Source organism: Stigmatopora argus, chromosome 16 (genome assembly GCF_051989625.1).
Source record: "Stigmatopora argus isolate UIUO_Sarg chromosome 16, RoL_Sarg_1.0, whole genome shotgun sequence".
Lineage (NCBI taxonomy): Eukaryota > Metazoa > Chordata > Actinopteri > Syngnathiformes > Syngnathidae > Stigmatopora > Stigmatopora argus.
The window spans coordinates 7,412,657-7,426,079 of NC_135402.1; the positions used below are offsets into that span (position 1 = coordinate 7,412,657).

The 13,423-nt window shown below is 38.4% G+C and overlaps 2 protein-coding genes across 4 annotated transcripts in view; both read left to right on the plus strand.

Moving 5' to 3' along the window:
• The first annotated feature begins 29 nt into the window (after positions 1-29).
• On the plus strand, positions 30-6,042 carry ak1 (adenylate kinase 1). 3 transcript variants are annotated; one of them, XM_077622879.1, is made up of 7 exons: positions 30-189; positions 2,915-2,952; positions 4,175-4,210; positions 4,288-4,451; positions 5,407-5,523; positions 5,602-5,793; positions 5,943-6,042. In XM_077622879.1, exons 2-7 carry the CDS (start codon positions 2,946-2,948, stop codon positions 6,006-6,008), a joined length of 582 nt encoding a protein of 193 aa, XP_077479005.1. In that variant the 5' UTR covers positions 30-189; positions 2,915-2,945; the 3' UTR covers positions 6,009-6,042. The 3 variants fall into 3 exon arrangements, with proteins under 3 accessions (XP_077479005.1, XP_077479006.1, XP_077479004.1); XM_077622880.1 differs by lacking the exon at positions 30-189 and adding an exon at positions 1,306-1,553; XM_077622878.1 differs by lacking the exon at positions 30-189 and adding an exon at positions 2,687-2,800.
• A 4,214-nt stretch (positions 6,043-10,256) lies between these two features.
• The window catches only part of eng (endoglin), a 39,608-nt gene continuing 36,441 nt past the window's right edge, over positions 10,257-13,423 (plus strand). The window contains exons 1-2 of the mRNA XM_077622877.1: positions 10,257-10,389; positions 11,631-11,752. Coding sequence (XP_077479003.1) covers positions 11,707-11,752 — 46 coding nt within the window. The 5' untranslated portion in view covers positions 10,257-10,389; positions 11,631-11,706. The remainder of the gene's footprint in view (positions 10,390-11,630; positions 11,753-13,423) is intronic.

The window sequence follows — 13,423 nt, forward strand, 5'->3', positions numbered from 1 at the left end:
ATGCCCTTTTACCCAGAATGCAGCGCAGCCCGACGACGCAGGCTCAGCAGTGCTATAAAAAGGCGTCGCGTGGGGGAGGGAGGGCTGCCGTTCAGAAGGAACCGCTCTTGCTTGCTGGTGGGGAGAACCACTGTGTCGGTGGCCAGCCCCTCGTAACCGGGTGATCTCGAGACGGGAGACGCAGGACAGGTTAGTCCGGACGATGTGCCATGTGGGCATGGGAAGGGGGGCAAAGGGGTGTGATGTCATCTTTGTCAGTGATGGCGAGGACATCTCGATGTAATCTGAATGTCACACAGAGGAGGCTTCTCTGACATGGAAGGGATGCATCTGCGATAAACAAGAATGGAGGACTGAGTTCAGCATTGGTCAGTTGGTGACCAGAACAAACAATGGTGTCATTATAGAGGAACAAGAATGTCAAAAATGAAGGCAACTCATTCACTGTTATTGACAGTGATGGCTGTTTTATGCCGCTCTGCTATGACGCTTTCAGTCAGGTGCATAGAATAAGTTAACATGACAGGGTTTGAAAGATAGAAAGTTGGACAGTCATTGACGGTGACGGCGAAAACAAATGTTCATTTGCTGTCAGGCCCTTGCAGGCCAAATAGATTGGATGCCTACAATTCATAAGCAAATTTCAATTCAGAGCAGTAGGATGAAAAGAGGAAAACAATTGGACATCAATCATTGTCAATTGCACGGAAAGAAGGAACTAAACCTTCTAGGGAAGAAGACAAGTTTGAGCTCCTCAAAACTGCGATTGATGACAAAGTTCAAGAAGGACACACTAAAGATGGATGCCAAAACAAGGGGTATAATACTTCAAATCAATGATTAATGAACTAAAATCGGCAGGAAAAACAAATTTGCATTGACATTTGTCACCCGTTTCTGATTCTAGAAAAAAATAGCAATGAATATGATGGGCTATAGTTTGAAGAAATACTTAGTGTTCAGCTTTTCACCTATTTCCTATACTAGATGATACTAGCTATCAAATTTCAGATTTTCAAATATATAAATGATCAATTATAAAAATTTAAAGTTGACATTGGGGGTTGGAAGAGGACTAGGGGGCTACGCATTGGGGTTGCCCCTCGGCCCAGAATTGCATAGACCCTTGTGTGCTCACCACCATTATGAAACATTTTCCATTAGTGTCCATTTTGATGCAATGCATTGCATAATTCAAATGTGTCACAAAGGCCTTGAAGCCGCTTTCTATCGATTCACGTGAGTGCTTTTTGTGGAAGCCAGACAGCATGCATCGATATGTTCTCCAACATTATCCACTGCACTGACGTCCAAGAGGGTCCTCCACGCTTGCACTGCCTGCCTTAAAGGGCCAGCCACTGAATCACAAGCAGGCCTCTCCAACAACAACCAAAGTGGGAATTGCGCCACTTGCCTTTTACGCGCCTAAATTGGCAGTTGGTGAACGCCTGGGCCGCCTGACATGCTATCCCTTAACAGCTGCGACGTGCTCTTTTTTTAGCGTGTTAACAAATGGGGTCAAGACATCATGGATGTGACTGGATGACTTAAAGGTGCTTGTTGAGATTTTGTCAAAAAAAGCTATGGGATATGATATTTTTGTTAACGGCCTCTCTCAATCAAAATGGCTTGGGAGTCTAGAGCCCTTAATGGCAGGGAAATCTGGCTATGAGAACAAAAAAGTTCAAAGTTTTATTGGGTGGGGGTGTCATAAACACAATGGATTTTTATTTGTATGACTAGTCATCAAAATATATTTTAAAATATCCTAATTGAGTTCTTAATGCTCTAGTTTCCATATAGGAGCAGTGCTGACTCAAAGGCGGCCCCCCAAGTGACCTTTATCATCATGTGGGGAGGGGCACAGGCATAAAAATGGACACCTTAGACGGAAGACAAGTATAGCTAGGACACAGCAATGCAAATTTTTGCTTCTCGTTTGCTGCTACGACTTAATTTGATTATTTTTTTAATCTACAGAGTTCAATGTACTTATTAGAACAGTGTTTTATTTTTAAAATTTCAGTCCCAATAGCAGTAGTTATAGTTACATGCTTTTTTAAAGTTACTTTTTACATTTTTGACACATTGGCTGCTATTGACAGCAATAGATGTCCAATCTATGAACTTGGTAGGGCTGATGTGAAAGAATGGATGTTAAAAAATAACTCATTGAGCAATGACAACAGGGGAAAATGTTGGTTGATTTACTCTCTACTATAACTAAGTACTTTTTGCTCTTTTTAGAATTTTTTTAAAATTAGTAAGCTTTGTTGGAATTAATACAAATACATTTTAAAACATTACCGTTAGTCCAAATACCAACACACACATACAAAGCACATAAATAATTTTTAATTTGAGTTAATATTCAATAAACTACTTTTTACACCACTATTTTACACCAGTACTTTTACTTAGGTAAAATTTCATATTAGAAACAGTCTTTTATTTATTTTTTCTTACCTGAGTCTGTTTTTTTCCATGACAGCTTCCATATAATAATTATGTCACCTTACCAAATTCTAATAATGAGTAACTAATTGACATCCTATTATTATTTTGGGGACTCATGTTCATCACATTTGGCATATTAAAAAAATGAACACAAGCATCTTAATTTCAAGGTTATTACAGAGCTATAACATGCACAATGGGCATTGGGGTTTGGACTTGTCAATCCAAACCTTGTCACGCCTTCTTCCTCATTCTTAAACCATATGCGGAAAAACACCAAAAAGAGGAAAACAATGGGTTTGCCGACCTCTTTGGATTGGATTCATTTAAATTCAATTCAAATGTAAGACACTGTCATTGCTTTTGTTGTGTTTTTGTATTTGAGGCTCGCCCATGACTTGACAAGACGCCCCTTCTTTAAAAATCATCACTAACATGTTTTTCCTCTTTGTTTTAGTTGAAAAGGAGCTGACAGCAAACGCAACACAATGGCAGGTGAGTGACGCTTTAAATATGACACTCTGATGACAAAATGTCAATGTCGTGAATTTCTATGACAAAAGAAAGCGTTATTTGGCTTACATAGAGTTGAATACTAAAGTCCAAATGACGCTTTCATGTCATCTGTTGCCACCTTGTGGCTATAAAGGAGAATACTGCTAAACAGGACTGTAAAATACCCATTTGTATTTGTATGATTCATCATAATAATCATATTTTTCATTGTACCAATGTACAAAAAAAGAAGGTAAAGTCCAATTTTTTAATTTTTGTAGATTAAAAAAAATCTGATCTGTTAAATTCTCTTTGGCAACAAGCCGTTGACATGGTTATTGTGTCAACACAATAGTAGTTTAAAGATCGTGCTGCAGATATGGGGAATATATGCACCTCACAAGATTTCACCTGCCGAAAAGGTCTGTCTAATCTATTTAATTTATTGCATTTAACTATCAATGTTTTATTTTATATTAGTTTCTTGGAAAGGGCATGTACTGCTGTTTTCTTTATTTTTTAAGGCAAATTTTGGTTCATGGTTTTTTTCTAATGACACTTGTTGTAATACCCTGCCAGTTAAAGTTATTTTTTTGTAAATCTTCACTCTTTAAGTGCCATTGATGATGATAGACATCTAATCTTGTTTCTCTTGAAGTGAAAACTCTTCAACCCACTGATGCCCGATTTACATTTTACAAATATACTCCAAAAAGCAGTGAGGAATTCATAAGCATATGAAAATTATATGTGTGCAGGTGTGTGTGTGTGTGTGTAAGTTTAAAAATACAACACGAATGTAAAATCCCCCCCCCCCAAAAAAATGGAAGAAAAAAATACAAATGTAAAAATAAAACAGTTAAAATATTAAACATAATATTAATTATATAATTAATATTTTCAATTTATTCTATTTATTTCTCATTTATATATTTTTAAACGTTTTTAATTTGCACATATTTTTTAAAATAGTCTCTATTTTCTTGTATCTATCTACTTTACATTTTCTATGAAAATATACTGCATATATTTATGTATATAACTTTATATACATTTAGTTTTTTACCCATGTATTCATCCAAAGCTTTTTGTATATTTGTTAAATGTAAATTCAGGCATCAAAGGATGGCAGCCCTTCCAGTGCAAATATTTTGGACGTTTATCACTGTCAATGACAACTAATAAGCGTTTGTCCTAATTAACTAAGAAAATCTCTTTTCAGACAAGATCAAAGACGCTAAAATCATCTTCGTGGTCGGTGAGTAAAAACACTCGTGTGGATTTTGGCTCCCCTACGACGGCGCTCTCACCTTCAAACAACTGTCATGTTCCCAGGCGGTCCCGGGTCCGGCAAGGGCACCCAGTGCGCCATGGTGGTGAAAAAATACGGCTATACTCACTTGTCGTCGGGTGATTTGCTACGTGCCGAAGTGGACTCTGGCTCTGAGAGGGGCAAGCAGCTTAATGCCATCATGCAGAAAGGAGAACTTGTGCCTCTGGTGAGAAAAACCACATTTCCCAGGAACCCACATGAAACCTTTTGGAAAATTCCAACCTTGTGGCTTTTAAAACGTCAAGCTTTTTAAAAGAGTTTGTCACTTGTCGACATGCAATCCATTCATTCTTTCCCTCCCAGTTCAAATGGATTGGACGAATAACACCGTCAATAGCCACCCGAATTCATATATTGCTGTTGAAATATGAGAAAAATACCAGTGTCAATGAAAACATAGATGATTCGTAACCAATTGTAGGACACCAATTCACATACTAAGAATAAAAAAAACTTATGGAAGCCCCTAAAATCAACTGGGAGTAACCCACAAATGACCGTTATATACAGGAAGTGACGTGGATGTGAAAAATCAGAAAGCGATCTGAAAAGGCCGGAAGATCAACTGAAGGTGATCAAAATTGGCCAAAAATGAACAGGAATTGACCTAGGAATGCCCTAAAATTAACAAGAAGTGACCCAAAATGAGCAGGAAGTGACCTAGGAATGCCCTAAAATCAACAAGTGACCCCAAAAATGCTCAGAATTAACAGGATGAGACCCAAGGTTTTTTTTTTAACAAACCACAGAATAAATTCATAGGCAATTAAAATAACATTGTAGAGTAAATTTCGTTTTTTTAAAATAGCATTTTATTCATTACTACATGTTCTTTCAAAAAATAACAAAATAAACATTGATTAAAAACAACAATTATCTAATAAGATTTTTAAAAAATAGTCATTTACCCTTACAAGGGGTAAAAGTGACTATATAATAACATTGAAAAAAAAGTCCTCAATTGTTACTTATTCCTATTTGTATTAAATATCAGAAACACACGTATACAAATACATATTATATGTTTAGAGAATCAACTTAATCTCAGGGATTTTGAAAAGTATTGCAATTATTTTAATATATTAGTACACAAATATATTTTCCACATGACTTATGTTCAGGAAACTGTATTGGACATGATTAAGGACGCCATGATCGCCAAGGCTGACGTGTCCAAGGGCTTCCTCATAGATGGCTATCCCCGCGAGTTGAAGCAGGGCGAGGAGTTTGAGAAAAAGGTAAAAAGTTGGGACTTTTAAGTGTTCAGTAAAAAAAATAAAAATAAAAATAACAACACATGTCTGTGGCATCTCCAGATCGGCAAACCGTGCCTGCTACTGTATGTGGACGCCAAGTCGGAAACCATGGTCAAGAGGCTTCTGAAGCGCGGCGAGACCAGCGGCCGCTCCGACGACAACGAGGAGACCATCAAGAAGCGTCTGGACCTCTACTACAAGGCCACCGAGCCCGTCATCACCTTTTATGAGAAACGCGGCATTGTCAGGAAGGTGAGGACTGCAACGAACTTCAATGGGGAAAGATGTCAATGATTTGCATTATGAATGAGCTCACACAACAAATTCAACATGTCAATTATAATATTGCTGTAATTTCATCAATAATCTATCTGATAATGTCATTATGTCATCTTGCTCAGGTGGACTCTGAACTTCCAGTGGAGGAGGTCTTCGCCCAAGTCTCAAAAGCTATTGATGCATTGTAGTTAAAAAAAGAAAAAGAAAAAAACCATGAAGACACTCTTGTTTGTTGCTTTGAGTTTCCTGTGACTGCCACCAAGGCCCATCCATTCATTCATTTATTCATTCTCTGACATCTAGCAAGATATTGCAAGCCAATCGACAAAAAAGCCTTCAAAAGACAGAGGCCTTTTTAGAGGCCTTTTCTCATGTAAATTAGCTACAAATTCACAGTTGGCCATCATCACGCACATGTGCCCTCCACCACACAAAAGAAAAAAATAAAATAGAAGGCCATTCTGAGAGCAGACTTTTGCCTAAGGAGACAAATTCAAAGCATCATCACATCCTGTAAGTATAAAACTAGCTATTTCAAAACTCTTTCTGACCTTTGACCAATGACTTACTGACTGCAAAATGTAGTCATCTCTTCAATTTCATACTACAGTTATCCTACAAATTTGATAATAATCCCTGTATTCATTCTTGAATTATCTTTAACAGAACTATACAGACGGACATACCTCTGGGACCTTTAATCTCATTACCCCAAAATTTGAACAATTATTCCATTTCATTTTACACTTTGCAAGTTTGAATCTAATCCTTATGTTGAAGACCACCACCGTGCCATTTGACCTCACTACTCAACTGAATCACCTCATTTATTTTTACTACAAATATCTACAAATTTCACAATCACTTCTTGAATTATCTTGAACACAAACATCCACGCAAAGACAGACATAAGGAACATGTATTTGAAACTGAATTACTTAAAGGAGGAAAATATACAACAGCCAAGAGAATATATATTTTAGATATATTTGTTACTTTTTTTAAAATCAATGAATGAACATTGAAATTAAGTCCACTGAAACCACATGAAAATGAAGTTTACATATACTTCTGCACCAAAGCAGGAAAGCCGACGGCCATCTTATTCTTTTGAGCTACGTGAGGCCGAAACCGAATAAACAAATGTTCATTCGCTGCCAATCACTAGGAAACAGGAATTGCTCCTCTTCAGAAATATCAGGGAGACACAACAGGATGTCGGACATCGCTGTCTGCACTTGTTGCTGCGGCTTTGCTACCAAGGCAACAGTTCGTAATAATACACGCGCACTTCCACCAGGTATCCGGACTATCCTCCAAGGAGACCAGGGATGATGATGAGGAAGACAGAGGGGGGTTCACAGGATGCCTCCTTGTCGGAAAGCCCGGACAAGAAAAGGCGTCTGTAAGCGCTTTACAACGAAAGTTATGTGTGGAATGCTGCAGAGAAAAAAAAGGTAGCTGATAAAAGACGAGGTGGCAGTGCGAGACATCACGTACGGTGCTAAAATGGACAATGGGGCAGGAAATATAACACGTGCACAACACACGGGGAGTATTTCAAACATGCTAATTAAACAGAAAATGAGAAAACAGTTCAAATCGGAATGTATGAGGACAATTCATCGACTTCCCTTGTTTATCGCCCTCCTGTGGCAGTACAAAACTTCAATGTGTGCTAATCCGTATGTAATGAAAGGTTTCTATTTTCTAACTTAACACTTTTAATGCCATTGACAATGATAGACGTCCAAATGTGACGTTAAGCCATTCTGCTGAGAATTTCAATGTGTTTGTCACTAGGAGACGGAGCCCTGCGATTGGCTGGGATAGGCTCCAGCACCCCCCGTGAACCTTGTGAGCGGTAGAGAAAATGAATGAATGAAAAAAAAGCTAGGAGGCGGATTGAGACATCTATTAATGGTAGGCAATGAGTATATTTTGTATTTTGAACATGAATATTTTTTGGCTTATTTTAAACAGTAATGTTAATCGGTCAGTTTCATTAAAACTACTGAGTTTCCGCCTTCATATTAATTATTAAAAATAATATAGGTAAATCAATATTTTAGAACCTGCAATTGGTTGGCGTAAATCCCGCTTCATGTCTATAGTTAGCAAGGATCGGCTCCAGCACCCTCGCTACACTATATGATACGGAAGATGAATGAATAATTTAGAATAAAAATTTAATTATTTTAAATGTATTTTCATAATAAGATGATGTAAAGCAACACTACTTTCACATTGATTTTTTAAGTAGAATATTCAGACAAATTAAAACTGTTTTCCTTACTTTGATATGGGATACTCTGATACATATCATTTTGAATATATTCTCTTTTTCGATGGAGTCATTCAGTTTGTTTTCATTCTCAAATCTGCACATCAGAGGTAATCACATTGATTTTTTGTCCTCAAATAAAATAAATAAAATTGACAACCTTCCCAAAGTGACCTGAAAAATGAAAAGGACACAAAATTGTGACCTCTGAATTGATAATGCTCATGTTCCTATTATTTCACAATTGAACTTAATGTAAAATATGAGCCCTTTGACCCCTTTCACTAGCATTAACACACTCAATTATTGCTCCTACTCGCGAATAACTCATTTAAATTCCCTCCCTCAGAATGCTAGAAGGAAACACGTCAACTGACTCATGCTCGACCTTGCAACCCTTCTCCCAGCCCCCTCACCTTCCATGCCCGATGGTGTGGTGACTGGTAGGCTGGCACCGTGCGAGAATCGGCGTCAAGCTGTGATGAAAGATGTCGGCCAATTGTTTCCTGTTATTGAAACATGGAGCCCTGGGAGGGGAACCGTTTACTACACAAGAGCATGCAAGCAAAAATTTGGAGGTTAGTCAATGATTCAATGCGGATATTACATTAATACAGCAACTCTTTTGGAGCCGCCTCGTGAATACAAATATGAAACAATAACCTGAACAATGAGCCACATGCGACCTCACCACAGTATTTTCTGGTATATTTCCATTTACAGTAACAAATACAGACGGGAAATAAACTAAGTAGACCTGACATCATTCTCACGCACTTGGAAACTCTGTCTCCATTAACAAAAATATGTAAGGATAATTGGAAATAATTTTTCATCACACGTATACTTTAGCTTAATCAAAAACAAACAACCAAATTGTCCCAATTTCTCAATTCCGTTTTAAAAATTAGCATAATAAAAAGTGTATGCATTATGTGTAATCTGCTTTTATGCAGAGGATGCAATGACATTTTCACATTCATTATATATTGCCACATTGGCTCCAGCACCCCCGTGACCCTTGTGAGAATATGAACTGATTGAAGGAATAAATTAACACAATCATCTTTTATTAACATAAAGCAATAAATAAAATCATTTTACAAACCGCTTATCCTAACAAGGGTTGCGGGGGGTGCTCGAGCCTATCCCAGCCATCTATGAGCACCAGACGGGGGACCACCTGAATCGGTGGCCAGCCAATCGCAGGCCAGTAGGACACGGACAACCATTCACGCTCACACTCATACCCAGGGGCAATTTAACGTACCTGGAGAAAACCCACGGAAGCTCAGGGAGAACATGCAAACTTCACACTGTGAGGAACCACCTGGGATCGAACTCTCGACCCCAGAACTATGAGGCTGAAGTGCTAACTAATCTACCACTGACCACTGCCATAAAAAATACATATTTTAACATGTACGACAATTTTGCTGAAGCAAATAACAAAACGGCATATTAAAATTGTAGATGTATTATCCATATACATTATCCATTTTGCATTTCAATTCATTTGGATTCATTTGGGGCGGCAGAGTGGTTAGCGTGTTGGCCTCACAGTTCTGGAGTCCTGGGTTCAAATCCAGGGCACTTTGCCTGTGTGAAGTGTGCATGTTCTCCCGGGCCTGCATGGGTTTTCTCTGGGTACTCCGGTTTCCTCCCACATTCCAAAAACATGCATGATCAACTGGTGTGAGCGTGAATGTCTGTCCATCTCCTCATGCCCTGCGATTGGCTGGCCACCAATTCAGGGTGTCCCCCATCTCTGGCCTGGAGTCAGCTGGGATAGGCTCCAGCACCCCCCGCGACCCTAATAAGGATAAAGCGGTTCAGAAAATGAATAAATTGATTCATTTGTGCTTACAAAATCAATGCATTGATCCATATTCATTAATTGCTGCTAACACATGTCGGATATTGGAGTTTTGCACTCATAAATGTCAAATTTATTGAAATCTTTAAAAGAAAAAATATAATATTAATTTGGTGACACTTGGCAATGTCTTTTGCCAGCCCTTGCTGATAGCCAATGAGTTCTAAAGACCTGTTGGGTTAGCGTGGAACGACAAAACCTAAGAAAACAGCCCATTTTGAGTTTATATGAAGCAGGCAGGCAGTGGGCGTGGGTCTCCGTGGGGGGCGTAGAAACGTCCAAGTGCCCCGCCCAGACGAGTGGCCAAAGTTTGGGACAAGTCTGACTCGCACACCGTCGAGTAACGCCGCATCCTCCACGCGTGGACTAAAACGCCGAGAAAGCGACTTTTACCCACAACGCTTACAAGGTATGTTTGTGCCACTTTTCCTTAGTTTACTTTTACAATTTTTCTCGTGCTTTTGACATTTGTCCACATTTGGCTTTTGGGGCTAGCTGTTGTAAAATAGACATCATGAACGCCCCTTTACACTCATTACAATATTAAAATTGTCCATTCAGCTTCTATCTAAGTTCATTTTATTTGATATTAACGCCTATTATTTAAAACAAAAATACATTAGCCCTTTTTGAATTCGTTGTTGCTAACCCTGCTAAGAAATCCAGCATATTCTGGTTTGTTTACCAGCAAAAGGAGAACAAAACATAACTAATCCAGCAATGTTCTCCTGGATTTGCTGCTTTCTGAACCAGCAAAAGGAGCAGCAAAACATAAGAAATCCAGCAAAGTTAGACCTGGATTTGTTATGTTTTGCTGGTTCAGAAAGCAGCAGATGCTTGGGTTTCCTAGCAGTGATTTCACACCTTCTTAAGCCGTGGATAGAACTTTTACTAGAGTTTTAGTTGAACAAACTGTTTTCTTTAGGCTCTTCCTCCGCCCCTTCAATGTTGAATGAGTCTGGCTCCTGCACCTTATCTGATCCCTCATTGTGATCATTATTTAAAGCAAAAAGTGTTGCCTATAAGCATTTCCTGAAACATTCCCAGACGATAACGCCGGATCTTCCGATTGTGCATCAAGGAAGCCGGGGAGAAGATGTCAGGTGATTGTGAAAAATCCTGACATCTTTTTTTCCCCTTCTCCACAGCAGCTATCTACTAGCATGCTTGTTTCCTTTCCAGCAAGACCAGTGCCAAGACAAAACAAATCCAGCAGAATCTCACTGGTTTTGTTGTTGTTTTGGTACTAGTCTTGCTGGATCGGTGAATTTAAACTGGTAAGACTGACTGAATGTTCATCTTCTGAGTGATAGACATCCAATCCATTCGGACTGGAATTGGACGTCTAGTGCCGTCAGCCCATGAGTTCCCTAAAATGTTTTTAGCATTCTGTGTTTTTTATGGGCTTTTTAAACATGTAGTGGTAGCAAAACAAATGAAGAAAAATTATACATGTCAATTAAGGGTGAAATCAGATATTTTATTTTTAGGCCATGTTACGCAACCCTAACAATAACTCCTTACAATGCCAGTAAATGATTGCTGCCGAACCCCCTAAACCTAACCCTTTGAGTCAAAACGGATTTGACATCAAGTGGAGCGAATGAGTGTATTAATAATACAATTTTCTTATTTTTGACTCTTCTCCAGGTGTTGAATTTAGCGTAAGCATCCACTTCCAGAAGATTCCCAAAATTCTGCTTCCAAACAACAACTGGAGTCCAACATGGAATCGTTAAGTTCTTTTCTTTGCCTGGTAGTGGTTGTCTCGGGTGAGTCACTTAATTTATACCTTACTTTTGTCATTCTGTCCTTACTCTACTTAATATATACTATACTATAAAGCGGTCAATTAAAAAAAAATCCAGAAGAAATGCCTAAACCCAGGCTGCAAAGCATTCTGGGGGATGTCGGCTGGGTGTTTTGACCGATTACAAGCCAAGTAAAATATGCAAATTTCGTTTTTGTTATCAACCCCTTTTGTTGACTTAAAAATGAAATCATTCACCGTTTGATTGTTTTCACCTCAAGTCATTTTTTCAAGATTTTTCAGGAAACTGAACAATTTGTTGATTGTTAATGTATTTTTTCCTAACAATTTTTAATCAGTTTTGTAAAAAAGATTGACTAAGACAATTATTTTAAGAAGGTGACAATATATAAATCGAACCAATTATTTGTGTTGTTTCACACACCTGTTTTGCTGGTATCGGGACATCTAGTGGCTGTTCCACTTCATAGATATTATAGTTGTAGAGAGGGGAACAGCTCACATTTGAAATCGACCATTTAAATTGACATTAATGACAATAGAAGGAATTAGTGACGATAAATAGTTCCTTATTGTTTTGGTGAATGATATAGTCATATTGCCCAGTGCCAATGGTAAGTATAGCTGTAAGTATTACAATCATCTCCTCATTTTCTGAACCGCTTTATCCTCACTAGGGTCGTGGGGGGTGCTGGAGCCTATTCCAGCTGACTTCGGGCCAGAGGCGGGGGACACCCTGTATCCGTGGCTAGCCAATCGCAGGGCACGAGAAGACGGACAACCATTCACGCTCATACTCATACCTAGAATCAATTTAGAGTGTCCAATCAGCCTACCATGCATGTCTTTGGAATGTGGGAGGAAACCGGAGTGCTCGGGTAAAACCCACGCAGGCCCAGGGAGAACATGCAAACTCTACACAGGTGGACCGACCTGGATATGAACCTAGGTCCCCCACTGTGAGGCCGACGCGCTAACCACTCAGCCGCCGGACCTCCCTATTACAATCATTACACTATAATTCAATATAACATCATTAAATTCTCATTCAGGACAATTTGTCTTATTTTTGAACCACAATTTTATGTAAGAAATAGTAACTAGGAATTCTTCCCTTTCAATCTTTTTTCTTTTCTTTCCTAACATTTTAATTTTCATCTGAATTTCATGGTCGTCATATTTTTCTCCTCTGCAAATATTTTTTATTGATTGCTTCAAGATGTTCAGTTCAGTTTAATTTTCCACTTTCTTTTGAAGCAAACCTCAAGCTATAGCCTTCAGTGTAAAACAAACAAAAATATGTATATTCATATATATATATGATATATATATATATATATATATATATATATATATATATATATATATATATATATATATATATAATTATATAATTATATATTGTATATAATACGTACCCAACTGATGAACTGATGTTAGAATATGGTTTACTGGGTACTACTGAGTAGCATGCTATTGTACTTTTACTAACAACCCGTTAAAACCACTTGGACCCCCTGCTGTGGTAGTGCCTACCCTGGAGTATCCCTCCGTGGGTTGAAAGAAAAGTACAAAGGCAGATTAGCCAGCGCCTGGAGAAAAAGGGAGGGGTGTTGAAAACTGAAACAGTTATACAGAGATAACAGGAATCATAAAACATATTTTGTCAAAT

Excerpts from the sequence above, each read along its gene's own strand:
- ak1 (XM_077622879.1), top strand. Across the intron at positions 4,452-5,406 it reads AAGGAGAACTTGTGCCTCTG|GAAACTGTATTGGACATGAT; the intron begins GTGAGAAAAACC and ends ACTTATGTTCAG. Across the intron at positions 5,524-5,601 it reads GCGAGGAGTTTGAGAAAAAG|ATCGGCAAACCGTGCCTGCT; the intron begins GTAAAAAGTTGG and ends TGGCATCTCCAG.